Genomic DNA, 27,408 nt, shown 5'->3' on the forward strand with positions numbered 1-27,408 from the left:
CAGTTGTAGTTTAAATATGGCATTGCTGGTTATATAATTGTTAATTATTTTAGCAGTAACTTGCAGAAAAATATATTATGAGAAAAACTATCAACTGTTTTAAAAACAATTGCCAAAATCACGGGAGTGGCTACCATGACTACAGTTTCATGATAAACATTAACCATAGTTATAATGCAATGATATAAAACAAAGGAATTCTATATTACCTGTAGATTTGATTTAGATGTTGCTCTCCTCTCCTGCTTATCTATGTTGTTGACTTTTCTTTTCAGGATGGTGGAAGACCCCTTTCCTGTCCCTCTTCAACCACTGCCCCCAAACACTCCTGCATGGGCTCGTCGTCTCAGGCACTGCGAGGTGGGCTGCAAACAATCCTAACTTTTTCAATTCATCTAACCTGAGGAATACCCAAAGAAATAAAATGTTAGATGTAGAATTTTTTTGTGTTTTTAAATTTCACAACTATATTAAAAATGTCTGGTGACTTTTTAAAATGGAAATGTTTTAGAGCCATTCATGAGTGTTGTGCAAACTCAGATGCTTATTCAGATATTGCTTCTTTTTATTTTATTGAATAATCCTTGGATTAAAGTATTTCTTCCTGAGGGCCCAATTCTGCAACTGTATGTAGTTAACTGTACCCTGTAGCAGTTGAGTTCAACCTATTTACAAAAGTAAAAGAATTCCCTGCATGGTTGCAGGATAGAGCCATTTGTATAAGTACTCTAAATGATCTGAGATGTTTGAAAAGTATCTTGTGATTTTGCTTAATGGTACTCTCCACAGACAACACAATGCTTGCTTGTTTGTTTCATTAATCAAAAGGATTTTCTTACTTTATCACAGATATTTTCCTCCTTGAAGTAACTAGACAGCTGTTTGCTATGTCAATCATTTTGAAAATGTGGTTGCAATTTTGCAACAGTTAATTCCTTTATGTTCCTCAACATTTCCCAAAATTCAGGAAATTACGTATTCCTTATTGTTCAGTATGCAGTTCTTAACACTTGCATACAATTTTATAGTTAATTTTATAACTATAGGTTGAATGATTGTCCCTTACTCTTGATCCCTAGACTTAAGCCAGAGGCTTCCTGATGCCAGGCTCTCTCATTCACAGGCCTGTGGTCCTGTGCATTTCCTATTTGTGTGAGAGGATAACTACTACTTATGGTGAAAGGCTGCACCTTGCATTAAAGTTGCTTTTATAAATACTTAAAAGGTGTTAATAAATGATTGATTATTGTAAACAAATGGCTGCTTGTTAGAGTTCAGGGATCAATCCATTTCATATAATTATTTAATTCCTTCTATCCTGTTTATCATGAATATGCTATTCTTGTCTGTAACACCTGTTCAGGCTTGCAATACCTATTTAATCATTTAATCTTGCTCTTTATTTTTATATAAAAGACTTTAAAAAAGTAAGTGGCAGTTAGGTATCTGTCTCTGTTGAGTCCTTTAAAAAATCTATATAAAAATCACATTAGCATAGTGTTCAGGTACCATAGTGTTCTGACGTCTGCTGCCCCTGCTTCCTGCCCCCCCACCCCAAAATAAAAATAACCATAAAAATTGCATTCAAATTGTATGCAAAATTGACTTATAAGTGGGCCCCTGACAATCCAGTAGTAATCATGCTGCAACCCCTGCAGAAACATTGAACAGACTAGTACTGTGAATGCTGTCACATCTGGTGGGGAGGCTGGGGAGTTGTGTTGTCTCCTTCCCCTAAATTTTGAACCTGAAAATGTGAGGTTGCCTTCTTGGAACAATACAGTAGTTGCTTAATTTTTCTTTTTCTTTAAAAAAAAAAAAAATAGATAGATAGATAGATCTCTGCCACTGCTTAAAGGGGCAGTTCTACTGTGAGGGTGTAAAATCTCTACTACTCAACAGAACTATTCTGTGCGTGTATTCAGAGGCATCTTCACCTCTTAGTAATAGAAACATTTTTTTCTGATTTTATTTATTTTTTTCTTGTTCCTATTTGTCCCTCAGACCCAACAGGGCTAAGGAGAAACTAGCTGAATTCCATTCTGTATGTATGACCAGCTGACACGTTTTATTAAACTCCAGATGTTTGCACTGTGTAAATCCACTAAAGGCAGTTGGGTTGTACTGATGTCACCAAGGATATAGTATGGAGACAATGGAATTTTTTGGGGGCGTAACCTGTTCCCTCCTGTCCTGCAGAAACTTAATGGTAAGGTAAAAAGAATATGGGCTGAGTTTGTAGGACTGTTAAGTTTGAGAGAGAACTTCTTTTTATTTCACAGTTGAACATGCTTGCAGCAGAAATCCTTGAACCCAAAACAGGGCACCCATCAATTCCATTTTTTCAGTCACTTGGCGGGCTAGAACCAGCTTTAAACTATGTCAGACTGTGTGTGTATGCTGAGAGGGAAGAGAGCAAGTGAATGCAGTGGCAGTATGCCATTGGCCATGTATAATAACTGGCACGACTATGAATCCATGGTTTCTTTGAATAGTAGGCTCAGCCCTTAGCAGTCAGTAACATTCTTTTGCTCCAAAGGGTGAAGAGTAATCTGGCCAGTGCTGTAATGCTGATTTTTAGCAGCAAAAGCTTCACTTTTCAAGAGATATAAAGGAATCCTGATAACGGTGCTCTCCCTGAGCCCACTTGAATTATTCTGCCTATATCTGCTCTACACACACAGCTGGCCTTTGGGTGCCATGTGTGCCACAAGTTGGCTTGAGATAAGGCCATCTTTGTGTGGCATGTGGCATATCAAGGAGGAGACAGGTTAGCACAGCAGCAGGTAGAGCAGGAAGCAGAATACCAGATCAGGTAGGGAGCAGAGGACAGGAAGCAGGAAATCTTAGCAGATCAGGCAAGGGAAGGGGATTGGATTGGCCTCGGAAAGGGTCCTTTGGGCTCACTTGTGGCATGCCTGCCAAAAAGGTTGGCTCCCAGTCCCTTAGGACTTCTGCATGCTGATGCTATTGCTTCCTGCACATGTTTCACATAAGCAAAACTATGATCATATAAGATTTTATATTCATTTCACTGAAGCAAATGGTGCGGAAAAGGGGAAGAGCTGATGCTTTGCTTGGAAATAAGACAGGCGAACAGTGTAGTTATCTATCTCACAATGATTGGCTGTTGACATATATATATCCCCCCTGCAGCCCCTTCTTCCCATCTCTGAATTAGAGACAATCTTCCAATAATTAGATTCTATACATGAAAAATTATTACAAACTTGCACATTTTCCATGTATAGAATCTAATTATTGAGGGTTGTCTTAAATTCAGGGTCATCTAGAAATGATACTATATTTATTCAACTCTATTTAAAAATTGCCCATCTATGGCAGCCTTTTGACCCTTTTCAGCTTTATCATACAGCTGATGGAGTGATTTATTTTGAAGAAAACAACTTTATTTCCACAATAGTAAGAGAAAACTGGCGTTCAAAATATAACAAAATATTCCACTTACATTTTGAAATCACTTGAACTTTGAGTTGCTTCCAAAGGGTGTTTAAGCCCATCATTTAAACATAAACAAGTTTGGTCATTTTGCGAGTCATGAAGGACAGAAAAACAGCTTCTGATCTTGAGGGGGGTGAATTTGGAATTACAAATTTTGTTGGAGGATTTTGTGGAATGCCACGTTTTTTGTATACATGCTTCCAAGTTTGGTATTATTCTTGTTCATCTCTGTATAATTTGCATTTTCAGCTTGTCAAATTATTTCATTCTTGATATTTGCAACGTAGCTGGTCATGTACAAACAGAGGCTGTGGTAGGTAAACACCTACTCTATCAAGTATTTGACCCTGAGCACCCTCTGGAGTGAGGGAGAGTGCTCAGGGACCACCCTTTTTGGCCTCTGAGAGTATCACCTTGCCCCCCTGAAGCCACTAGGCTTGGCTTTTAGAGCATGTGGCATATCAGGCTCCTTCCAGCTTTGAGAATCTTGGCATTTTGGTTCCTCACTCTCCCTGGTTCTCCATGGTCCTGACTCAAGGAGCTAGCATCTAGTTTCTTTCCTGAGAGAGAGGCTTTTCCTCCTTGCAGGAGTTAAGTGCAGCCAAAAATTCCAAGCAGCACAGAAGCCAGTCTCTTTATTAAAGGCATTTACTGGGGCAAGGGCCATCCAGCTAGTGGTTCTCTACCTGTTCCAAAGGAGTTAAGCAGTCCCTCTATCCCCAGTCCAGTCCACACAGCCCCAGGCATCCCCAAAGATACTCAATTGTTCCCTTTCCAACTCCCCAAAGCTCCTTCACTTCTCTGTCCTCCAGTCTTTCTGGCCAGGAGCTGACAGGTTGCCTTTCCTGCGCCTCCATTTTCAATTTTATTTCCTCTGGACACTTCTTGGATTAATATGTCAGCAAAACCTTTTAAAACTTGATGCAAAGGGTCCACCTTGTCTCATCCTGCATGTAGGCAGCCCTAGCACATAACCCTTTTATTTTCTTTGCACAGGAAATTGAATTGTAGATGTTATAACAACATGAACACAGTTAACACATAAATACCACAATAAAATCTATAGTCCTTCACACTTGGCTTTTGTTGTTAATCATTGTAAAAGTGATTCTGATAGGAAATTGCTTCCTACACATATTAAAAGACGGAACTGTGTCCAGTAACATGATGGAGAGTGGGAGGATGTGAATGAGACACTAACCCTGAGTGTAGATGATGAGGGATGTTGGGTGAGGGGAATGGCACCTTGCCCCAGGAGCTTTTGCCACAGCAGACACAGTCCTCTGCCCAATAGTATGTCTTCAGGGGCTGTGAAGTGGAGTACATGGGGCATAAGTTTATGAAAGCTTATGCTCTTTCTATATATCTTAGTTAGCTAGTTTGAGGTACATAACTACCCTGCCTTCTGCCGACTCTAGACTACCATGACTGTCTAGCTTTCTGTCTTTTTAAAAGTCACTGCCATAGACCACTTGATTAAGTTGCCTTCTTAAATGCATGTTTCTGGTAATCTGACAAAATCAGAGCAATCTTTGTACGTAGGCTCAGTCGCCTCTCCGATCCTCTTGAGAGAAACAGCAGATTCATCTGCTGTAGCTGTTACTCCTTGTGTTATGGTGAAGTTTTGACTTTTTTAAAATGGCTACAAGACAGTGGATTATGTTGTATATCTGTACAATCCTGGGACAAAAGACTCTTTTTCCCTGTACAAATGCAATGCCTGTTTATAGCCTAAAAGCAACTTGCCTAAGGAGTTACAAAAAACCTGGTGGAGCAGAGAACTGAACTCTGGTTTCCATAGTCTCAGACTAATATTCTAACTACCAAACTGTCTTTCTTTTGTGTTTCCTCTATTATATGCATGCTTTTGTAACCTTCAGTTTGGATTGTTGCTGTGGATTCTAGATGGGGCTATCCTTAAAGACTTAGAAACTGAATGCAGAATACATACAATCACCAATTTAAAGAGCAGATCTGGTTGCAGGGAACATGTTGCTCTAACTTCTGCAGATTGAGTTCTGTTTCACTTCTTGGTGCAATACAAGGTATTTTGTGTGTTCAACAGAACCTTCTGTGCTGTGGGTCCTCCCTGCACAAGGTTCCCTCTGCAGCGTTGCAGTGGTTTAAACAGAGCCTCCAGCATCTGGGCTAGTAGTACCCATGATTTGAACAGAGGAGCAAGTCCAATTTATAGATTTTTCAGGGCATGGAATAAGGATTACTTTTTTCATGTTTTCCTGATAATGGTTATAGGAATGGGTTTATTACAAGTTTGAGGGAAGTTGTTCAGTATTTTATTTTCTAGCATAGGCTTGGGTGCTGAGTAAAAAGATACAAGATTAGATGACATGAGAGCTAAACTGCAATAAGCATTTAGATATAACACATTCCCTGCTGCTAGCAGACAGATCTGCTCAGAGTAGGTTTTCATGAAAAATGGTCTAGAAGAGTAATGCTGCTGTTTTAAAGGAGTAGCACAATTAGTACTGTTCAGCTGTGAATTCACCGTGACCATTTCACACATCTATTCCCATCCCATGGTAAGCAGAACTTAGTGGGGCAGCATACCTCTGAGTAAAGCAGGGTTAAATTAGTATGATTTAGCTTCTGTGGGACACTTACCTGCCTGTACACCAATGCCAGGAACTTGGGGAATAAATAGGAGGAACTGGTCCTCCTGCTAAACAAGAATGACTATGACCTCATAGGGATAACGGAGACCTGGTGGGAGTCCACCTGTGACTGGGCCACAGGTATAGACAGCTATACCCTGTACAGGTGAGATTGCATGGATAAAAGGGGTGGGTGTGCTACAGCTACACATCCCTGAAAATTGACATTGGCACCCAAGAAGGACAACTGGAGTCTCTGGGTTAGAATACATGGGAATGTGTCGGGCCATTAAGGGGGTACTCCTGCACTGAGCCACCCACCTCACTGTGCCTGACTACCTTCCAGGCTCTGAGTGCCTCCCTGGGGGCACCTCGCATCTGACTGACCCCCTTCCTGGAGCACACCTGCTAGTCTGGGGGTACAGATGCCACCACTCAGGGCTGGGCTTGATTCTGGCACTGCAGCCCCTGGGAAACACAGGCCTTGTAGCCCTCAAGGGTACTTGACTCACTTCAAGTACTTGGGGTGCTTCCCTCAGTCGGAAGCACAAGTAGTGGTCTCCCTTAGTCAGCCAAACCAGGGGGACTCCAAAGCATAATCTAGACCTACTCCCAATAAATCTCCCATGCTAGGTACAAAGGAGAACTTTATTGGTTACTAGGAGTAGAGTTCGAATAGGGTACAGAGTTGAGTAGTATCAGATAAATTCCATAGAGCAAACAGGGTGGCTGGAGTAGCCTTTGATCACGCATCTGAGTTACTGCAAGTTTACATATTTAGTTAGATCTCAGGTAGCTTACTCACAAGTATCATCCAGAGGCAGGTGGAGGTTCCCTCTGGAGGCAGGCAGCTCATTGATCATGAGTTTTGAGAGAGAGAGCAAGTTTCAGATGGTCCAGCTCTTCGCGCTCTCTCTCTCTGAGTTTTCCTCATGGCTACTGCTCCTCTTTCTGGCCAGTCCTTAACTTATATAGCCCTTATGACCTCATTTACCTGGTCCAATGGAGGCCAGCAGCTGTTGGCTGTCAGCCAACCAATTTGAAATGCATCACTGGTTGCTGGGCAGACTGGCAGTCTCTAGCCCACCAGGGAGCCCAAGCCCCTCACCCAGCCATATCATGTCAGTCATGTAGGCAGAGGGAGCAGGTTTCCCTCCTCCCTCAGGAATGTATCCAGCTCAGGTTACCTGAAGAGGTAGGGTAAGGTGTGTACCCTCTGCAGGGCCCATACTAACCAAATTGTCACAGAGCAGAGTTTTTGGGGAGAAACAGGTGGCCTTCTGCCACACTGAACATGGCACAGGGGACATCGTGGTAGGAGTTTACTACAGACCTCCTAACCAGAAACAAGACTTGGACCAGCAATTCGCCAGGGAACTGGCTGAGGCTGCATGCTCTCGGTGCATGGTTGTTATGGGAGACTTTAACTACCTGGACATCTCATGGGAAGAGCACTCAGCCAAATCCAGTTGGTCACAAAGCTTCCTCATGTGCATGGATGAACTCTACCTGACTCAAGAAGTCTGTGGGCCAATGAGAGGTAAAGCCTTGCTGGACCTGGTACTGGCCAAAGGGGATGACCTAGTCAGTGACCCTAAGAACTGATGGAAAACTGGGTGATAGTGACCACAAGCTGAAAACCTTTACTATCCATCACAAAGCTGGCAAGTCAATCAGCAAGACAGAAGTCCTCAACTTCAGAAAAGTCAACTTTGACAAGCTCAGAAGGCTTGTTGTCAAGGCCCTAATGGACCATGACTCAACAGGAAGAGCAGTGCAAGAGGAGTGGTTGCTCCTCAAGGGAGCGATCCTGACAGCATAAGGGATGGCCATTTCATCTTGGAAGAAGGGTAGCAAAAGGACACAGTGACCCCCTTGGCTCACCAGGGAACTTTAGGACCTCCTACGCCTCAAAAGAGAGACTTATAAAGGATGGAAGGCTGGAATTACTACCAAGGAGGAGTACTCAGTACTGGTCTGTACCTGCAGTGAGCGGATCAGGAAAGCCAAGTCTGCAACCGAGCTCCATCTAGCTTCACATATCAAGGATAACAAAAGTCCTTTTTCAGATATGTAGAGAGGTAGAAAAAATGCAAGGGTACCATTGGACCCCTGCTGAACCAAACAGGACAGCTGATAACCGACACCCAGGAAAGGGCCAATCTGCTTAACGGGTACTTTGCATCGATCTTTCATCAGTCCAGTGGGACAGCCCTGCCTAGCAAGATGTGGGATGGCTAGGGTGAGAGTGTATTTATACCCAGCATTGGTGTTGATCTAGTAAAGGATCACCTTGAGAGGCTGGACACCTTCAAGTCAGCTGCTCCTGACACATTACACCCTAGAGTATTCAAGGGCACTGGCAGATGTCATAGCCCAACCATTGGCAAAAATATTTGAAAACTTGTGGCGCTCATGTGAAGTACCTAAGACTGGAAGAAGGCCAATGTGGTACCCATCTTCAAGGAAGGGCAAAAAATAGATCCTGGGAATTACAGGCCAGTCAGCTTGACCTCAGTCCCTGGTGAACTTCTGCAGAAAATTATCAAGGAGACCCTTCTGGATAAGCTGGCTGAGGGCAACGTCCTGAGGGACAGCCAGCACGGGTTTGTCGCAGGTAGGTCTTGCCTGACCGATCTCATCTCCTTCTATGACTAGGTGACATATCACCTGGGCAAGGGAGAAAAGATTGATGTCATATATCTGGCCTTTAAAAAAACCTTTGATCTGGTGTCTCATGACCTCCTCATGGAAAAATTGGCCAAACGTGGCCTCGGCTACACCACAGTCCAATGGCTGGGAAATTGGCTCTGAGGTTGGACCCAGGGAGTAGTGGACGATGGTAGCAAATCATGGTGCTCTGTGACCAGTGGTGTCCCCCAAGGCTCTGTCCTTGGACCAGTTCTCTTTAACATCTTTATCAACGATGTGGACATTGGTGTCAGAAGCGCACTGGCTAAGTTCACCTTTGCCCCAAAGTTTAGTGTCATAGCATCCACACCTGAGGACAGGCTAGAGATCCAGGCTGACTTGGATAAATTTAGTAAGTGGGCAGATACAAACCTGATGAAGTTCAATACTGATAAATGTAAGGTACTCCACCTTGGGAGGGTGGGGAACATGCAGCATACTTAGGCTTGGCAGTGCTACTCTTGCTAGCACCACTGCTGAAAGAGACTTGGGAGTCATGATTGACCACAAGATGAACATGAGCCACCAATGTGATGTCACAGCTGGTAAAGCCAACAAAACTCTGGCTTGCATCTATGGATGCTTCTCAAGTAAATCACAGGATGTCATCCTCCCGTTGTACTCGACCTTGGTGAGGCCACAGCTGGAGTGGCCCCATCCAATTCTGGGCTCCACAATTCAAGAAGGATGTTGAGAAACTTGAGAGAGTCCAGAGGAGAGCCACGCACATGATCAGAGAGCAAAAGAATAGGCCTTATGAAGAAAGGCTAAGAGCCATGGGACTCTTCAGTCTGGAAAAGCTTAGGTTCAGGGGGGACCTGGCTGTTTAGAAGTACATAAGGCATGTACATCAGGACCTGGGAGAACATCTGTTCACCAGAGCACCCCAAGGAAAAACAAGGGCCAACAGTTAAAAACTCCTCCAAGACCACTTTAGGCTGGACATAAGAAAAAATTTCTTTACAGTCCAAGCCCCCAAGACCTGGAATAGACTCCCTTCAGGACTGGTGCAGGCATCTACTCGTTAACACTTGGATGCTTATCTTACTAGGATCCTTTGACCCTAGCTGACTTCCTGACCCTGGGGCAGGGGGCTGGACTTGATCATCATCGAGGTCCCTTCCAGCCCTAACATCTATAAAATCTATTAAATAAAATAACTATCACCAGAAAATGCATATAACTTTTTTTTTGTGGTCAGCTTGAGATTGAGGCACATAGCTGGCATGGGCTAGGTTTTCCAGATTCAATGGGAAATGTTTTTCTTAATACAGTACAAAATAATAGAACCTAAAATACATAAGGTAGCTTTTTAAAAACAAAACAAAAATCTAAAAAGAATGAACTCAAGCAAAATTTTAAAAATTATTTTTTTTTAAAAAATCACATTCCCGTTATTTAAATGTTGTCCTTAAAATCAGTCTATGTATAAACATGATTTTCCTGATCAGGTGTTTGGTGCAGGAAACATTCCAATATAATTTTCTTTATATGCAACTGATTTTTTTTATATTTTAGCTGTATTTTGCTTTAAAATACCTAGAATATCTAGAGAGAAGTGAATGTTTTCTGTGATTTCTTAGGCTGTGGACTCCTGTTTTTTACTTCCTATATAGAGCAGATTGCGGGGAGGGGAAGGGAAGAAGAAATTATATCCTTTTGGTATCTTGGGCTGTAAAAAGCAGTGAATTATTATGCCTCCCATATCTTCTCCACCCTGCTTCCTCTTCCTGTCCTCCATGCATATGGATTTAAAGAAATTTTCTTAAATTTAAGCTTAGAAATTATAAGTAAAGATTTATAGCAGAATCTGTGTCTGTCTTCAGTTGCCTCCCTCTTCGCACAGGAAATATCAAATCTATTTTTAGTACAAACTTGGCTTCAAGGATCTCAGTGTTATGCTTATGAGGATCTACAGATTATAAAGACTATTTTATTCCTCCTTTGCAAGAATGAGCACTCTCTAAATGTTAGTGGTATGTTTGTTGGACTAATCTAACTTGTGTTGTAGTTTTGCACAACTCCGTTGTCTTCAGTGCAGTTCTGTCTATGGGGTTGAGTTTGACTCTACAAATTCCTTTTCTTTCTTTTTGTGTCCGCTCCAGAACAGTTTGCAGAGAACTGATAGATTCCCTTGTTGTTCACTTTGTGCTAGATAGCACTTGTTCCCTGCTTTTCTCTTCTGATGCTTTCTCATCTCTTTTTAATTGGTAGGTCTTTTGGGATATAGACTCAAATGATCGCCTCTCTTCAAAAGTTTGATCTCTAGGTGGAGTGTAGCATTATACCAGGTGTAGGCAAAATAGTGGAACAAGCAAGCAGCCAGAATCCATTTCCCAGCAGCCCCTGCCCACGTGGCTGGGGCCAGTTTCTGTGGAGACCCCAGCAGCAGCCGCACTGTGATATCGCGAGGCTGTGGTTTCTGTGGAGACTGACTCCAGCAGCGCTGGTAGGAGGTGTGGCAGGGTGCAGAACTGCTCCAGAGCCCAGCTGGGATCTTGTAGCAGAGACGGCATGGTCCAGAGCTATGATCTGCAGCCTGCACACCCCTGGCCAGAGCGTGCAGGATACAGATTGTGGCTCTGTCCTTGCTCTGAATCAAGCTGTCACCACTGCAAGATCCCAGCTGGTCTCCAGAGCAGGGGCAACACTAGGGGGAGACGTGGGGGGGGCTATAGCCCCCTGTAGCCACCCCTTCGGTGGTACCACTGCCTCTGCCCACCAGGCACAGGGAGTGGCAGCTGAGCCTGCCCCATTCCGTTCCAGCCCACAGCACAGCCCCCCCACCAGGAAGAGGCTGGCACCACTGCTGCCTGCCAGTGCTGCTGGGGCCAGCCTCCATGGAAGCCCTGGCCCTGAGTGGCAGGATCCAACCCGTGTGCCAGACCTTGCCTGCTCCTGCACTATACAGTGATCCTGTGGCCCATTCTGAATTATTGTACTTTGCAGAAAACAAAAAAAACCCCCAACAGGTGGGGAGTGAGGCAGTTTTAGTACTGAGCCCATTGGGGCAGGGGGAAGTGGGGTTGAACAGTTTGACTCCCTTAGGGGTGTCACCTGGCGCCTTGGACTGCAGGACTTCTTGTGGGCAGGATCCAACATGGGGCACCCAGACAGCTGCCAGGGCCACCACAGCATTGGTGGTGAGTCTGGCGCCAGCAGCAGCGAGGGGTGCAAGTGCAGTGGGTCCAGAGGCAATGAGGTGCTTGGGTGCAGGGGCCTGGTGGTGGCAGTGGATCTGGGGGAAGATTCCAGAGGCACTGGTGATGGCCATGGCCAGTGGTGTCCAAGGGGCCTGAATTTGGTGGTAGGCCTCTTCCCCTTACCCCCCTCCCTCCCTTCCAGCTTCCAATAGTCCACTGATAGCCTGGTCAGCCAGCTAGGGTCGCTCTGCAAATCCTATGTTTGATGGCTGTGGTGATATGATGATGATGATAATATGATACAAGATTATGTGACTGGCTGGCTGTGACTGAAGTCTTCAAGGAATAAAATGCTTAATGTGTTCTTCTTCATAATATAGCCAGTAACTCACCAAAAACACCTTTTCCAGTATTAATTGACTAGTAATAAGTATTAATTATACTAGAAAAACAGGAACTGGAGAGAAATCCAGGCTGAAAGAATTAACTTGATTCTGTCTTGGTGCTTATATAACCACTGGTTAGTAGGAAGTTCAGTCTTTGTTGCATGCCTTGTTCTCATTTGCCCAAAACTTAGTATGTGCTTAAAAGGTTTCAGAGATCTCCAGACCCTTCAGAAAATGGGAGTTTTTACTTCCTATATAGCCAGATAGTAGTGTAGCAATTTTAACCACTGCTGAGACATTTGCAGTACTTCACCTAGTGTGTCAGGCTGGTGATGTTATCAACTCAACAAAGGCAGGTGTTCATTCTTTGGCAAATATGGCTGTTAATCAACTAGTACAAAAGCCAATAAAAAACCCACCCAAACATTTTAGATAGTACCTTCACCTGCTTGCATCCCAGAATCCTTGACTGCATTTTTTTTTTTTTTTTTTGTATACTGAATAGCAGTCGGATTGGTGAATAATCCTATTATTTCACCTCCTTTCCATGCAGAAAATTGGGGACTCGTACCGTGGCTATTGTGTGAGTGAGACAGAATTAGAGAGTGTTCTAACGCTACACAAGCAGCAAACACAAAGTGTGTGGGGGACACGCCAGTCTCCAAGCCCAGCCAAACCTGCCACACGGTTGATGTGGAAATCTCAGTATGTCCCATATGATGGGATCCCTTTTGTCAATGCAGGTAATTACATTTCTTTAATAACTGGTTTTCAAAGTTTCAACATCTGTAAACCTTTTGGCCATTAAAAAGAACCCACCTGAGACTGTATCTCAGTATTCTGGCAGAATATTACTAGGTATTGGTAAAGTCAAGTCACAAACATGGAAAAAGTTGACGTAGTGAGTTGAGCCTCAAATTTGATGCATATGGGTTCCTGGAACCACAGGTTCATATTGTAATGTAAATGTTTGAGTCTCTTGCTTTTTTTTTTATTAGAAGTAGATTAACTAAGCACTGGGGCAGGAGTCTTTTTTTTAAATGAGACTTTTAAAAAGAAGGCTTTGTGTGCTCTGCTTGGACATTGCAGTTCTCAGAAGGCAGTTCCAGCAGTCATGCAGTTTCGACAGCTTACTGAAAACCTTGGACAGCAAGAACCTGTAAAATATTTTAAATAGCCCTTAAATATATTTTTTAGTAATTTTATACTTTTTAATTTATGGAGCAGGTATTATATGATAGAATAATGAGTGAGCATTTAGATGTGATCATACTAATCAACCCTCAATTGTAACTTGATGTGATTATTGTGTCTGATTGGGTCCAGGTTGTGTTTGTACTGGAAGTAATTGGAAAAAATTGTCACTTGAATGGCATATAAGCCTTCCAACTATAAAGTGAAACAAGACTAGAAAGGACAAATACAGAAAAACAAGCCTTTTTTCCAAGAGATGTGCCAGATGTTTTGGGGTACTTACAAGATCACTCTAATGAGCAATTCCTTCCCTCCCCAAAATGAGAAGGTTAGAGGTGGAACATGCTAAATTCATCACTTTGTTTCTTTGTTCAAAAAAATGTAGATGGCTTTGAATCAGAATATATGTAATAGGGGTGTGCAAAGCGTGCAGTATTCGATTCATATTTGGATTCGGGCTACCGTGATTTGATTAAATGATTCAGATCACTGTCCTGATTTGATTTGGCCGAATCTGAAGATTTGATGCTGATTCTCTGAATCAGTGATTTGGCCATAGACACAGCTTTATATGATTTTTTCTATGTACCTTGAGGTACCAGGCACACTGAGATGGTGGGGTGGATGGAGCGTCCCACGGGAGCACAGTGGTGTCCCCCATGCACTCAGCGGCGGATGTGGAAGTGAACTTCCAGTCCACTTCTAGGTCCACCACCCAGTGCGCGGGGGAATCCCCTCCTCCCCTGCGGCACTCTGGCCCAGCAATTGGCAGGTATTCCCCCAGACCCAGGAGGCACCAGTCACCAAGCTGGGGGGCAGGGCAGTCCCCATCGCGCTTGGCGGTGGACCCAGAAGTGCCACCAAGCATGTGGGGGACCTCCCTGTGCTCCCTGTGACACTCCATCTGCCCCACCAGCTCAGCATTCATGAGCTGCGCCTGGTACCTTGAGGTACATAAAAAAAAATCATAAAGCTGTGTCTATGGCCAAATCTTCAAATCTCTCTGAATCAATTTGGAAGCTTCTGATTCGATTTGGAGAGATTAATGAGTCTCCTGATTTTGATTCAGAGATTCAGCCACTGAATCTGGCCATATCTACTCCAGTTTGAATCAGAGACTGAAGCTTCGCGCATCCCTAATATTATAATGCTTTCCTGGTCAGACTTAGAGCAAGGAGGGATTGTGTAATGTCTTACATCAGGGGCAGGCAATTATTTTGGGCAGAGGGACGCTTACTGAGTTCCTGCAAGCCATCGAGGGCTGCATGACCGTCAGCCCAGGGCAGATTAATATTATTTTTCTAAATTTGTTAGGGGCCCCGTGGGCCAGACAGAATGGCCTGGCAGGCCACATCTTGCCCTGAGGCTGCATTTTGCCCACCCCTGTCCTACATACTACTCTACTAACACATTTTAGTTCTAGCCCACAACATTCCCACTATTAAAATCTTTAGAGCAGAGGCTGCCAGTTACCAAGAGTGGCTGATTTACTGAATTCTAGTTATCTGAAATTCCTAAATAACTGAAGGTCAGTGACACTACTCCCGAGTTACAACTTGCCAATGCTTTACTGAGGTACAGTTTCAGGCTTCCAGAGATCCCTAGCTGTTCCCGCTTGAAGTACCATTCTTCAATAGCTTGTAACCTCTACATAAGTAGAGTTTTTGTGTTACCTTTTTTGCCTCTCCTTCTATTGAAGCAGGTAGCCTTCAGAAAGGTAGCTCGCTTCATATATTGTAAAATAGGATGTTCTGATCATCCAGATCCTGACTTTACTAAGATTTCAGACATGCTATACCTTTGTAAAATTGAGGTCCTGCCAATTTTTTGCAATGCCTGTAAACAGGGACTAGTTTGATACAATTATTCCTCATAAGTTACATGAGCCAAAACTTGTTTTCTGAGGGTTTGGTTCATTGAACCAAAGTACATTAAACTGTTTCTGAATTAGTTTTCTGTGCATTTTTTATTTTAAATGGTACATGCTTGTACAGGGGATTACCATTCATGTAGAACCATTTGTCTCAACAGTAGCTGTTTCACAAGCTAGGAAGTGGCATATAAAAAAAGAGTTCAAGGGTAGTTTGATTGTGGGAAAAGAAGTGCTAGGGATCAAACTTAAGTGTTCACGATAAATAATTTCCCTTCTTAGCTATGTTCTGCCAAACTGTAACCAGCATTTCACTCCACTTGATCAGATGTCTGAATAAAAGAATGAGGTTATATCAGTGAAGTTTACAGCTAAATTAAGTACTGTTTTGTAATGCTTTTTGGGGTTCTGTATTTATGTCACATTGGTTAACGTGAGGGATTGATCAAATGTGGTCAAAAGAACAGAACTTTGAACGGGAGGCCAGGAACATCAGGTTCAGATATTTTTTTTTCTTACAATCGATTTGCTGTGTAATTTAGGGCAGATCCTATAATTCAGGGAAGATCCTACCCTTATTCATGCTTATCAGCATCTTATTCTGTGACTAGCTCAGAAAATGAATCATTATGTACAGTAAAGATGCTAATAGGAGTAAAGGTGTCAAAATCTGGCCTTTAGCCTCCCTGTAAAATGGTTGTTGCAATATTTTAGTTTCCCACCTGATAGAAGTACTCTGAGGAATAATTATTTTGCAAAATGCTATGAACAATGTACAGTAAGTGCCAAGTTTCATTTTCAGAAATGCTGGTACTCTGTAACTTGGGTATTTACTACCCTGAACACGCTAGTGCTCAAAGTATGTGGAAATAATTTAAATAAAGTGTTTCAGATTTTTTTCCTTCAGAATTTTTTTAATAGGGTTTATGGAACTGTTGGACGCTTGAATTTATTGTTGAGCCAGTTAATTTCTATCCACAGGAAGCAGAGCCATTGTGATGGAGTGCCAGTATGGGCCAAGGAGGAAAGGTTTCCAGCCCAGAAAAGCTGGTGAGCGGGAAAATTCATCAGGCCATCTGTACAAAGCCACTTGTCCAGCACGGTAAGCATTAGCAACAAAATTGAAAAAAATCCCAACCGAGGCTGTTGCCTGAAGAAGCTGCCAGTGCTACACGAGCTTGTTTCTCAAGAAATATGACAGATAACTGTACGCTATTAGAATGACATTTGTCTTGGTCCTGGTACCAGTTCACGCCATTGTCCACCAGATAGTGCTTAGGGATCATTAAAGCACAATTAACCCTTAAATGGAACATGAAATATGAACACGGGCAACTCAAGTGTCCTACAATCAAAGTCTAACTTTATTAGTAAAACAAGTACAGGCATACCTCGGAGATATTGCAAAGTGAGCAAACGCTGTTGGAAAAATGGCGCTGATAGACTTGCTCGACGCAGGGTTGCCACAAACCTTCAATTTGTAAAAAAAACGCAATATCTGCGAAGCGCAATAAAACAAGGTATGCCTGTATTATCTTAGCAGTTTCTATATTCAGAGAGAGAAAAAACACTTAGTACAGTGATCTCACTCAATCCCAGATGTTACTTTGCTTCAAAGAAAAGATGGCCACTCAGTTCCTGAAGCAAAGGGTGTGTTGTTGGCTGGGACAATCCAGACAGGTGTTGAAAGTTGGATTCATAATGCAAATGCTGATAACAGCGATGATGTGCTTAACTTTCTTGCTCCCCCCTTTTATGCTTTTCTTTAAACTTGACTCCTTTGACTCCTTACTTTCAGATTGGTCTCTCTGCAGTCAGCATATTGTTCATATTTTGTCCTGTCAGCATGTTCCTTTGTTCAACAGACCCATTACGAGCACACCTCTTAATTTGGCCTTTTTCCAGTGTATTTTAAGCATTGTCCATTGGTCTCCTTTATTACCTTCATTAACATATCCAATCATTTCATCCCTCTGATTCAGCTGGTTAGTGCCAAGTTCAGTTAATCTGAGCTAGTAACAAAACTATTACTATGTTGTGTTAGAAAAAAACTTCTCACAGTGATAGCAAAAGGAAAGAGACATCATGCGAGCAAACTTAAGGCCATAAGCTGTTTGCAAGAAACACGGCCAGCTGATATTGCCAGCACCAGCAAAATTAAAAGTTCAGATTAGAACCATGAGGCTATACAGAACTTTATAGGCTAGATACAAAGGAAACTTTAAACAATACTGTGTTTCAGCACTGTATAAACAGGTGCAACTTTAAAGCCTAAAATATGACAAGATACCCTAACATACCAGTCTGATGTTAGTACCAGTCTATGTTAAATATATGTTCAGAAGAAGGATGAATAATTTTCTGAGTGGATGTTGTTAAAATCGATGAGTTTCTTAAATCTTCTATTCTGGGTCCCGCTTGCTAGGAATTCCAGTATACCTTATAAGTCCAGACCAGACCAGGCCCCTCCAGCCATGCTCACTGCCAGACCTGCTGGGGCTAGTCTCCATGGAAACCCTGGCCCCACACTGTGACCACTCTGCTGCTTGTGGGGTCTCCATGGAAACCCACAGCAATGCAGGCAGGGACTGCTGGGAAATGAAGTCTGGCTGCCGGCTGGATCCTCCATTTTGTTCACCCCTGCCTTACAGGCTCTTAAATCATTATACATGGAGTTTATAACAATGCTATTGGCATTTATTCTGGTCTTCATTTTGGCAGTGTGTAAGCTGGGTAACAGTTATTTCAGTTTTCTAAAAGGGGCAAAAAAGCCTTATAGATTTTGGTTGACCTGTTTGGTTTTGCCTCTAGTAATTTGGAAGAATATATTTTTTTCAAATCAACTTTGACAATAGATCATAGTGTCAAATTGTTTATTGTGAAGTTGGGGGATGGGGAACTTTAGGTGAATGGGGGGGGGAACCTCCTAAGTTACTAGGGTTATTAATTGATGGCAAGTGTGCAATTTTTTTAAATGAAAGTTTCATATGAATTTATAGTGTTTTATATTACCCTGTGGAGACTGATATATCCAGAAGCTATGCAGACTGATTTGCAGCCAATAATTGATCAAAATGATGGGATAGAATGCAGTATGGCAGTGACCCAGATTTATTGGAGAAATCTATCTAAACTACATATGGAATCCAAATTTACCAAAGCACTTCTTCTTATTTAATGCCAACAACATCTGCCAGTCTCCATCCTCCTCTTCCTCCTTCTGTGTGAACTTTTTGATATTAATTTTCTGTGCTTTCGTTCTGCAGTCTTCCAGTTCACCTATTATCTTGCAAACAAACCTTTGTGTGTACTTCTGGGGTTTCTCTAGAGCTTCTCTGCAATAAATTTTGTAATCTGAAACAAAATAGCTGGTGTTTCTCTCTCCTCCTGAAGAAAAGTATAATGAAATCAGGTGTTTTCTGGTCTGTTTTATTCCCCGGAAGAATCTATATTAAAAAGGTTCAAAAGTTTCCCGAGTACAGAGTTCCTACTGACCCCAAAATTGACAAGAAAATCATACGAGTGGAGCAAGAGAAAGCATTCAACATGCTGAAGAAGAATTTGATGGATGCAGGAGGGGTTCTCAGGTGAAATTTCCATCTGTTTAATTATCTTGACAAATTGATGATAAACAAATTTGTTGCTTGTGTGGGGGGGTTTTTTCCTCTTCCCACAAGACGATTAAAATTTTTATTGTAAAAAGCAGAAAGATGCTTCCAATAGTCTTGTTTAGTGCAGAAGGTGTTATGTTGTGGGATTAATGCAAAAATCATGATAAAAAGGCAGTAATGGGTGCAGTTTGGCATGCCCCTTGCCACTGAGCTGTGGTGTGCAGCTCTACCATTCTCTCTGTAACCTTTTGAAATCTTAACAGCTATGGAAATCAGCTATCTGGAAAGTGCGGCATCAGTGCCCACAATTAATGCTACTGGGGTGAGGGTGTTTCAGACATGGTAGAGGTATAGGTGCACATACCTCAAATCCTGTTGGTGGCTTTAATGATGAGAGCCTCAGTCACTAGATTTTGTTCCAAAACCTGGAAAAGAATTTAAATAGTCTTGTTTTGCTGTCTCTACTTGGGAACTGGACCTGGAAACTCTCTCTCTCTTGTCAGGTGGTATGTACAGTTACCCACGCAGCAAGCGCACCAGTACCATGAAATGGAGCCCTCCTGCCTTCCTCTTTCACCCTCCCATTTCCCCATATCCTCTCCTGAGGAAGAGGAAGATGGACTGAGAGATGAGAACTGCACTTTGCCCTCTCGACTTCATCCACAAGTAGCAGATAAAATCCGAGAACTGGTATCTCAGGGAATAGAACAAGTGTATGCTGTGAGAAAACAACTAAGGTATAGCATAATCTGCTCTAAGTCAGTTAGCTTGTTTCTATAGTGCTGTATCAACCATTGCATTAATTTGCCTTGCAGCAGTAGGGCAAGGCTGACTTTTTTTTTCTCCACAAATAATATTAGCATTTGTTTTAACTGAACCTTTACTCTTACATGTTAATATCAGGTGTGTTGTCTTCTCTTGCCTCATTATATATCATTGCTTAAGGCTGGTCTTCCAAGTGTTGAAACTCCCAAGTTTTGCTAAAATAGCTCTCTAAAAATTTTAGGTCATGAGATTAGATGCAAAGGGAGTTATGCTGTGGACTATATTACCATATTTACCTAAATCAAAGACAACTTTGAATTTAAGATGACCCCTGCCCTCCAAAAGTTAGATTCTTTACATACAAAACTTATAAATGTGTTATTTTTCTATATATAGAATTTAATAAATTATTGGAGGGAGGTCTTAAATTTACCCCTTAAATTTACACCCCCTGCTTTAGCAGGAGGAGGAGGATGCAGGCAGTGGAGTGGCAAATGATGAAGGGGAGAGGAAGCCTGACCCCTACGGCATTCTGGCCCCTGCTGCTTACTCTGTGCAACAGTTCTGGCTCTGGTTCTGGCTCCAGGCACACAGCACACAGTGGCTTCTGGTCTGGGCAGGCAGCTGCTCTAGCCCTAGTCATGCAGCTATGACAGCAGGAGCTCCAGCTCTGCCCCTGGGTCCAGGTTGGGGCTATAGCCAGAGCTGCAGCAGCTGTGAACCTCAGGCCAGTATATCAAATCCAAGATGAGGTTTTCCACTCCCATCCATATTGAATGGGGAAAAAACCTTGTCCTGTAGCTGAGAAAATACTGCAACTTCTTGTTTGGATCTTATTTGTGGAAAGAGGAGAAGACTGTTGGGAGGGTGTGGGGAAGTAAAATCTGCTAATATGCAAATATATTTTTAACTGCTTCCCCTTGCCATCCTCCATTTTCTAACACATGACAGAAAATATGTGGAACGAGAGCTTTTCAAACCGGATGAAGTGCCAGAGAGGCATAACCTGTCTTTTTTCCCCACTGTGAATGACATCAAGAACCACATCCATGAGGTGCAGAAGTCCCTGAGAAATGGGGAGATGGTGTATAACTCTGAAAGCATCCCAGCAACGGTACTATTGGTGCTATACTCACTTCTATCCATCCCTCTTTTTTCTTTTTTTTTTTAACTTTGGTTGAAGGATTTCAGGATTCAAGTAAATGTTTCTGCTGACTTGTATTCCTGATGATAACATTTTCAAAGGACACTTGGCCTGGGAAGTAATAAATAATATCTGAGTAAGGGTCTTTAGGCCTTTGATAGCTGTATTTATCTCATCAGTTGATAGTTTGTGCAGTAGTCTCATATAATGAAGTCATGAAATGAAGGCGGTGTCTTCTAGAAGAATGATCATTGGGAGGTTGTAATTCTTGCCCTGTCATCTTGAGTGCCTTGAAGTCATTTCTTGCTTTTCCTCTGGAAAAGATGGATGAAATATACCTTCCTACTTCATGTGAGGTAGTTAATGCCTATGTAGTGTTTCGAACAGGTAAAGGACTATAGTAGTGCTAAGTACTATTTACTTAGCATACCTAAAACTGAATACAAAATAAATATTTAAAATTGTGCAGTAACTGTAACGTATATTGTCCATTAATTTTCTGTGGGGTCATTTAGAACAGACAATGACAGTAATTTCTCTAGTTTGAAAGGCAAAGTATGTATTGGCTATGAAGAAATTCCAAGGATGTAAACCCATTTCTGCCAGAATGTAGTATGGTGAAGATTTTGTATTGCTTAATATATGTTGCCATGATAACCAGGGTATATCCCCCAGCTTCACAGCACTTCTGGTCATAATGAATAGATGCATCTTCAGTACCTAGTCTGGTGGTTAACATTAAGGCTATTACAGATATAAAACGCCCCCCAAAATAGCACTCTCCTTTAAGCTTCATGTGCCCCTGTGCTGAGCCTAACATCATGGCCAGAAGAGGCATCATGTTAGTTTGAACCAGCTTGCCCAACATCTGTATACATCGGGTGCTTCAGTGGGACTTTTTTGATGCTTTTATCTAATAGCTGATTGAATCAGCTTTAGGTAAAAGCACCAAACCCCCCTCACCAAAGTGCATGATTCATATAGATGCTGTGGAGCTGCGTCATAGATTCATAGACTGTAAGGCTGGAAGGGACCTCGGAAGATCATCAGGTCCAACCCCCTGCGCCAGTCAGGAAAGATTAGCTGGTGTCAACTGACCCCAGCAAAGTGACCGTCCAGTCTCCCCTTGAAGATGTGATTGCACCACCTCTGGAGGGAGCTTATTCCACAATCTAGACACTCTAACTGTAAAGGTTTTCCTAATGTTGCGCCTGAAATAATCTTCCAGGAGTTTGTGGCCATTCTTCCTGGTTTTTCCCAAGGGTGCCCTTGTGAACAGTTGTTCAACAAGCCCTTGATGTATTCCCCTGATATAACATTAAGCTGCTACCAAGTCCCCTCTCAGTCTTCTCTTTTGCAGGCTGAAGAGTCCCAGGTCCATGGGGCTCTTCAGCCTAGAAAAGCACAGGCTCAGGGGTGATCTGATGGCCACCTGTAAGTTTATCGGGTGAACACCAGTATCTGGGGCAACGTTTGTTCACCAGAGTGCCCCAAGGGATGACGAGGTCAAACAGTTCTAAAGTACTGCAAGACCATTTCAGGCTGGACATAAGGAAGAATTTCTTTACTGTCCAAGTCCCCAAGGTCTGGAACAGCCTGCCATCAGAGGTGGTTCAAGCACCTACATTGAACACCTTCAAGAGCAAATTGGATGCATATCTTGCTGGGATCCTATAACCCCAACTGACTTCCTTCCCTTTGGGCGGGGAGCTGGACTCGATGATCTTCCAAGGTCCCTTCCAGCCCTAATGTCTATGAAATCTATGAAACCTTTCCTCATATGGCTTGCCATGCAAGTCTCTGATCATACGTGACCCTTCTCTGGACTCTCTCAAGCTTTGCACTTTAACAAGGATGTGGTAGTGCCTAGAACTGGAAGTAGTGCTCCAGCTGTGGTCTCACCAATGCTGAGTAGAGTGGAAGAATCGCTTCCTTGGTTTTGCTGGAGATGCATCGATTGATGCATGCTAGAGTGTTATTTGCCCTGCCAGCTACAGTGTCGCACTGCTGGCTCATGTTCATATTATTACCCCCGGGTCCCTTTCATTCGTGGTGCTGGTCAGTTTGGCACCACCAAGCCAGTAGGTGTTTAGGGGGTTGTTCCTCCCCAGGTGGAGCACTTTGCATTTCTCAACATTGAACTTCATCTGGTTCCAGTCTGCCCAACTTGCTAGCCTGTCTAGATCCACCTGTATCTGTAGCCTATCTTCAAGTGTGACCACATTTCCCCATAACTTGGTGTTGTCTGCGAGCTTGCCCAGTGAGCTCTTCACCCCCACATCCCAATCACTGATAAAGACGTTGAAAAGTACTGGACCAAGCACCAACTCCCATGGGACACCTCTGGCCACTTCTTGCCAGGATGACACAGATCCGTTCATTAGGACTCTCTGGGTCCTACCCCACAGCCAGCTTGATACCCATGTAACGCTCTTATCTGGGTGGCAAGTTATCTGATCATAAAAGGAGGTGAGGTTGGTAAGACAAGACCCGCCGTCAGTGAAGCCATCCCAGCTATCATTCAGAATCCTACCTTCTGCAAGCCTATCGCACATAGATTCCCTAATGAATTTTTCCGGGATTTTCCCTGGGATAGAAGTTAGGTTAATTGGCCTATAGTTACCTAGGTCCTTCCTCCTCCCCTTCTTGAAGGATGAGCACAACATTGGTCCTCTTTGGAGTCTTTAGGGACCTCTCTGGAGTGCCATGAGTTTTTGGAAGAGGTTTGCCAGGGGTTCCACGATGATTTTGGCCAGCTCCTTCAGCACTCTCAGATGAAGTTCATCCAGTCCTGCTGACTTATATGTCTAATTTCTTTAATTGATCACACATCACTTCTACGGCAGTAGTAGGAAGGCAGTCATTCCTGACCTCATTCTGTTCCCTATCTGGTATGATTTTCCCCTTAGCTTGGTGAAAGACCAAAGCAAAGTAGTCATTCAGGAGTTCAGTTTTCTCCTGAGTGCTGGTAACCAGCTGTCCTGAATTGTTGAGCAATGGCCCCACACTCCCATTTCAGTTCCTTACATACCTAAAGAAGGACTTCTTGTTGTCCTTGATTCCTGTTGCTCATTTTAATTCAGTCGCCACCTTAGCCTTTCTAATTTGTTTCCTACAAGGGTCAAACTAATGCAGTGCTTCTTCCAGTAAAGTGCATTTGTTTGGGGTTTTTTGCCATGTCTGTCAGCAGCCTAGGTGGACTAGACAGGATATATCAGGACAGTGAGACGGCAGCAATACATGAGAGACAGAAAGCGTGTGTGCGCGAGAGACAGAAAATGGGAGGTGAGAGAGAATGTTATGTTGATGTGGGTTATTTTTATGCTTCATGAGAGGAGGAAGATTTCAGCCAAGATCTGAATACAGTTGCATGTATTGGGGAATAAGAGGTCTGATGCATATTGGATGGCTTGGAAGAAGGCATGAGGGAAGAAAGGGACTTGCATCAATGGAGTGAAGGGAATGAAATTAAATGTTATAACAGATAGTTTGATTTGGGGAGCCAGTAAATCTATTTGTAAAGGTGTTTGAAGAGCGGGATGACTTAGTGTAGGTGGTGAGGAAGGATGAAAATACTGGCTGTTGCATTTGGGATGAGTGCAAAGGAAGTGAGACAAGGAGATGAGAAAGGAGATTGCAGTAATTGAATGAGAAAGCAGTATGCGACTCTGAACCCAGAAAGTTGTGTGCAGGGCTTAAATGAGGTTTTTAACAACCCCTGATTTGTATGTTACTGCTGTAACAGAACTTCAATTACACTATTTAGAAGTCAGTTGATGTATTAGGGTTTCTTATAAATAAAAATGTTTAATTACATTTCAAAGCTCAATTTATTAATACATTTTTATAAGTAAATTTTAAGGGTTTTTTTTCTTTTTTTGTTCTAACTTGCCCAGACCTGAATTCGTGGCTCTGTTTCTCCTACAATGACATAAATACGTAAACAGGACACACTGAAGAATTATTTTATTCTTTTATAGGCATTTGTGATATTTTCTGCTTTTGCAAGATGCAAACAGAATCTTGAATTCAAGTCCTACCCTGTAACTAAAAAAAACCTTATTTTCAGATCATTTGTTTTTATATGTTTAATTTTCAGTTTTAAAGTCTACCCACAACCTGTGGCAGTTTAACCTACCAGTTACAGAGTGTTTTAAATCCTTTTGAAACATGGCACTTTATCTTTAAGAATCTGAAAAATTACCCAAGACTTCAGAAAATACACAGTATAAGGAAATAAGAAGGTAATATTTTGGCTGTTAGTTTTCATTATGGTTTGAACCTTTGCAGTATCATAGAGAATATGCGGGTGCTTTTCCCATTTTAGACGACTGACTTTTTTTTTTCTTCTCCTTTCAGCTGCAGTGGACCACGGACAGTGGGAATGTACTCACCGAGACAGTAACTGTTACATTTGCATCACCACCTGCAGAGGGTAGGAGCATATCATATCTTGGTTGTCTTCAATTTTTGTTTCAGGGGTGTCACAAAGTAAAACTTCCTGCCAGAGAGCTTAGCATACTTAGTCATTAAAGGAAAAATGATGGCAAGAAGTGACTATTGGAGAGGAATTTCCCCCCCCACCCCTTCCCCTGTCCCCCTTCACTACACATGAGAAATGTGTTTGAAGTTCCCAATATAGCAAGTAGCAGTCATTAAAACCATACACTTTGCCTTCTAGACAGCCTTTAACATGTCAAGATTTGGGTTTCTATGAATATAGTAGTGTGAGCATATTAAAGAGCTACTTCAGTTTTGATTCACAGAAAACACTAATAATGTCTGGATATAGAATCATGAAACGTGCTCCATGGAGTGATGTTTGTGACAGGGTATGATGATCTCAATAGGGTTCAGTTTGCTGAGACCCTTTAAATATGTGAGCTCTCACGGGCTTTAGAACTACACCTGGGCACCTTGCTGACTCAGGACCAAGTGAAGTTGGTGGCATATTGATTTCACATGCAAATCTTTAAGACTCTGATTCTGTCACTGGAATGCAATTTAATTTTTCCTAGTCGTAATTATAATAAAACACAGATTTTTAGCCGACATCAGTTCAGCAAGATGCATTTTTTGTTAAGTAATACTTTTGTCAAGTAACCTCTCTCTTAGTTAAAGCACGTTGTGAAGGCAGTATCTCTTCACAGCAGTTACTGTGCCATTAACAGAGCAATGAAGAAAAGCCACAATGTGATTACTGAAGGAGTTCATTCTGTCAGAATGGAGTCATATCGCAAGATTAGCTGTTGAGAGATGCTCATTGCACATAATGCTTTTGCCTTAAGTGGGTGACTATTATTGCTTTAGATCAGATTATTTGATGAGCAGAGATCCTGTTTTTCTCCAATTAAAATGGCAGATTCTCTGATGAAAATGCAAATTATCTGATGAAAACGTAAAAATCTGCAATTAAAATGAAACGCCACGATAGATAGATAGGTATCAATTGAATACAATGTTTCATTGATATATTTACAATTTTAAAGCAGTTTGGAAGCCTACCAGTGCCTCAGTCACTATAATAAAATAAATTCTAAATACCTCTACATTTTGGTATTTGATTTTGGGTTTTTTATCATGGAAAACCAGAGCTCCCCCTGCCCCTTAACTGACAGACTGCAGGCCAGACCTCTCACTCTTCCCTCCCCACCCCCCAACAGGCCCTGGCCCTGCTGGTGCCTCTTACCACCCACCCACAGCCCTCTGCTCCCCACCCCACCAGCCCTGCTGGAGAGGGGCCTCCAGCTGCTAGGGCTACGGGGCCAGGAACCCAGGTCCACAGCACCCGAGCCCCAGCGTCTGCTAGTGGGAGGTCACTCCTGCAGTGGAGCAGAGCACAGAGCCTGGCTTCCCCTCCCCCTGTGGGTGGCATGGCCGGAGTGGAACCCATGGCGGGGCAGTGGTGTGCTTTCTGCTGTGGGCTTGGGTGGGGAGGCAGAGGGATCCGTGCCCCCTAGATCTGTTCAGGGGGTTGGGGCAGGCTGCCTGCTACCCTCCCCCAGGGCCTTCTTGCCTCTGCAGGCAGGACCCGTCATGGCAGGACAGGGTGGGGCTGGGCAAGGAAGCTCCTTGCTGTTGCAAGCCCTGTGCAATGTATTCCCTGCTTGCCCAGCAGCAGCAAGGGGCACAAGCCTGCACTACTGCTGCTAGGTGCTCAGGGGATGCCTTGGCTGGGTGATTCAGGGCTTGCAGTGGTAAGGAGCTTCCCCGCCTGGCCCCACTTTGCCCTTCTGTACCTGGTCCCACCTGCTGGGCTGCAGAGGGGGAGCCCCTGCTCCACATACAGGTCCCCCCTGCCCCCTCAGGAGTGCACACTTTGCACACTGCAGTGGGGAGCTGGCCCCCCCACCCTCTGGACGAGCCACCCATATCCCTGTCCCGCTCCTCACTGGGGCCGTTTGGCCATCCATTCCAGCCCCAAGCCCCATGCACTGCCTAGTTAGGTAACAGTCCCAGCCCCAGCCCTGCCCAACTCCCTCCCTCTCTCTCAATGGGGGCCTCAATCCTCTCTTCTCCCTTCCCCTCTC

General features: G+C 43.1%; 1 protein-coding gene across 3 annotated transcripts in view; it reads left to right on the forward strand.

Annotated features, from left to right (window-relative positions):
* CARF (calcium responsive transcription factor) overlaps positions 1-27,408 on the forward strand; it is a 58,320-nt gene that overhangs the window by 17,180 nt on the left and 13,732 nt on the right. For 2 of the 3 annotated variants that reach the window (XM_019554048.1, XM_019554047.1), the window contains exons 3-8: positions 276-360; positions 16,340-16,460; positions 18,802-18,945; positions 19,473-19,706; positions 20,686-20,848; positions 25,238-25,313. In XM_019554048.1, the coding sequence (XP_019409593.1) occupies positions 333-360; positions 16,340-16,460; positions 18,802-18,945; positions 19,473-19,706; positions 20,686-20,848; positions 25,238-25,313 (766 nt within the window). In that variant the 5' untranslated portion in view covers positions 276-332. Of the gene's footprint in view, positions 1-275; positions 361-12,847; positions 13,038-16,339; positions 16,461-18,801; positions 18,946-19,472; positions 19,707-20,685; positions 20,849-25,237; positions 25,314-27,408 lie in introns of all 3 variants that reach the window. The other variant, XM_019554046.1, reaches the window with a different exon arrangement.

Source organism: Crocodylus porosus, unplaced genomic scaffold, assembly GCF_001723895.1.
Source record: "Crocodylus porosus isolate Cpor-Errol unplaced genomic scaffold, CroPor_comp1, whole genome shotgun sequence".
NCBI classification, from domain to species: domain Eukaryota; kingdom Metazoa; phylum Chordata; order Crocodylia; family Crocodylidae; genus Crocodylus; species Crocodylus porosus.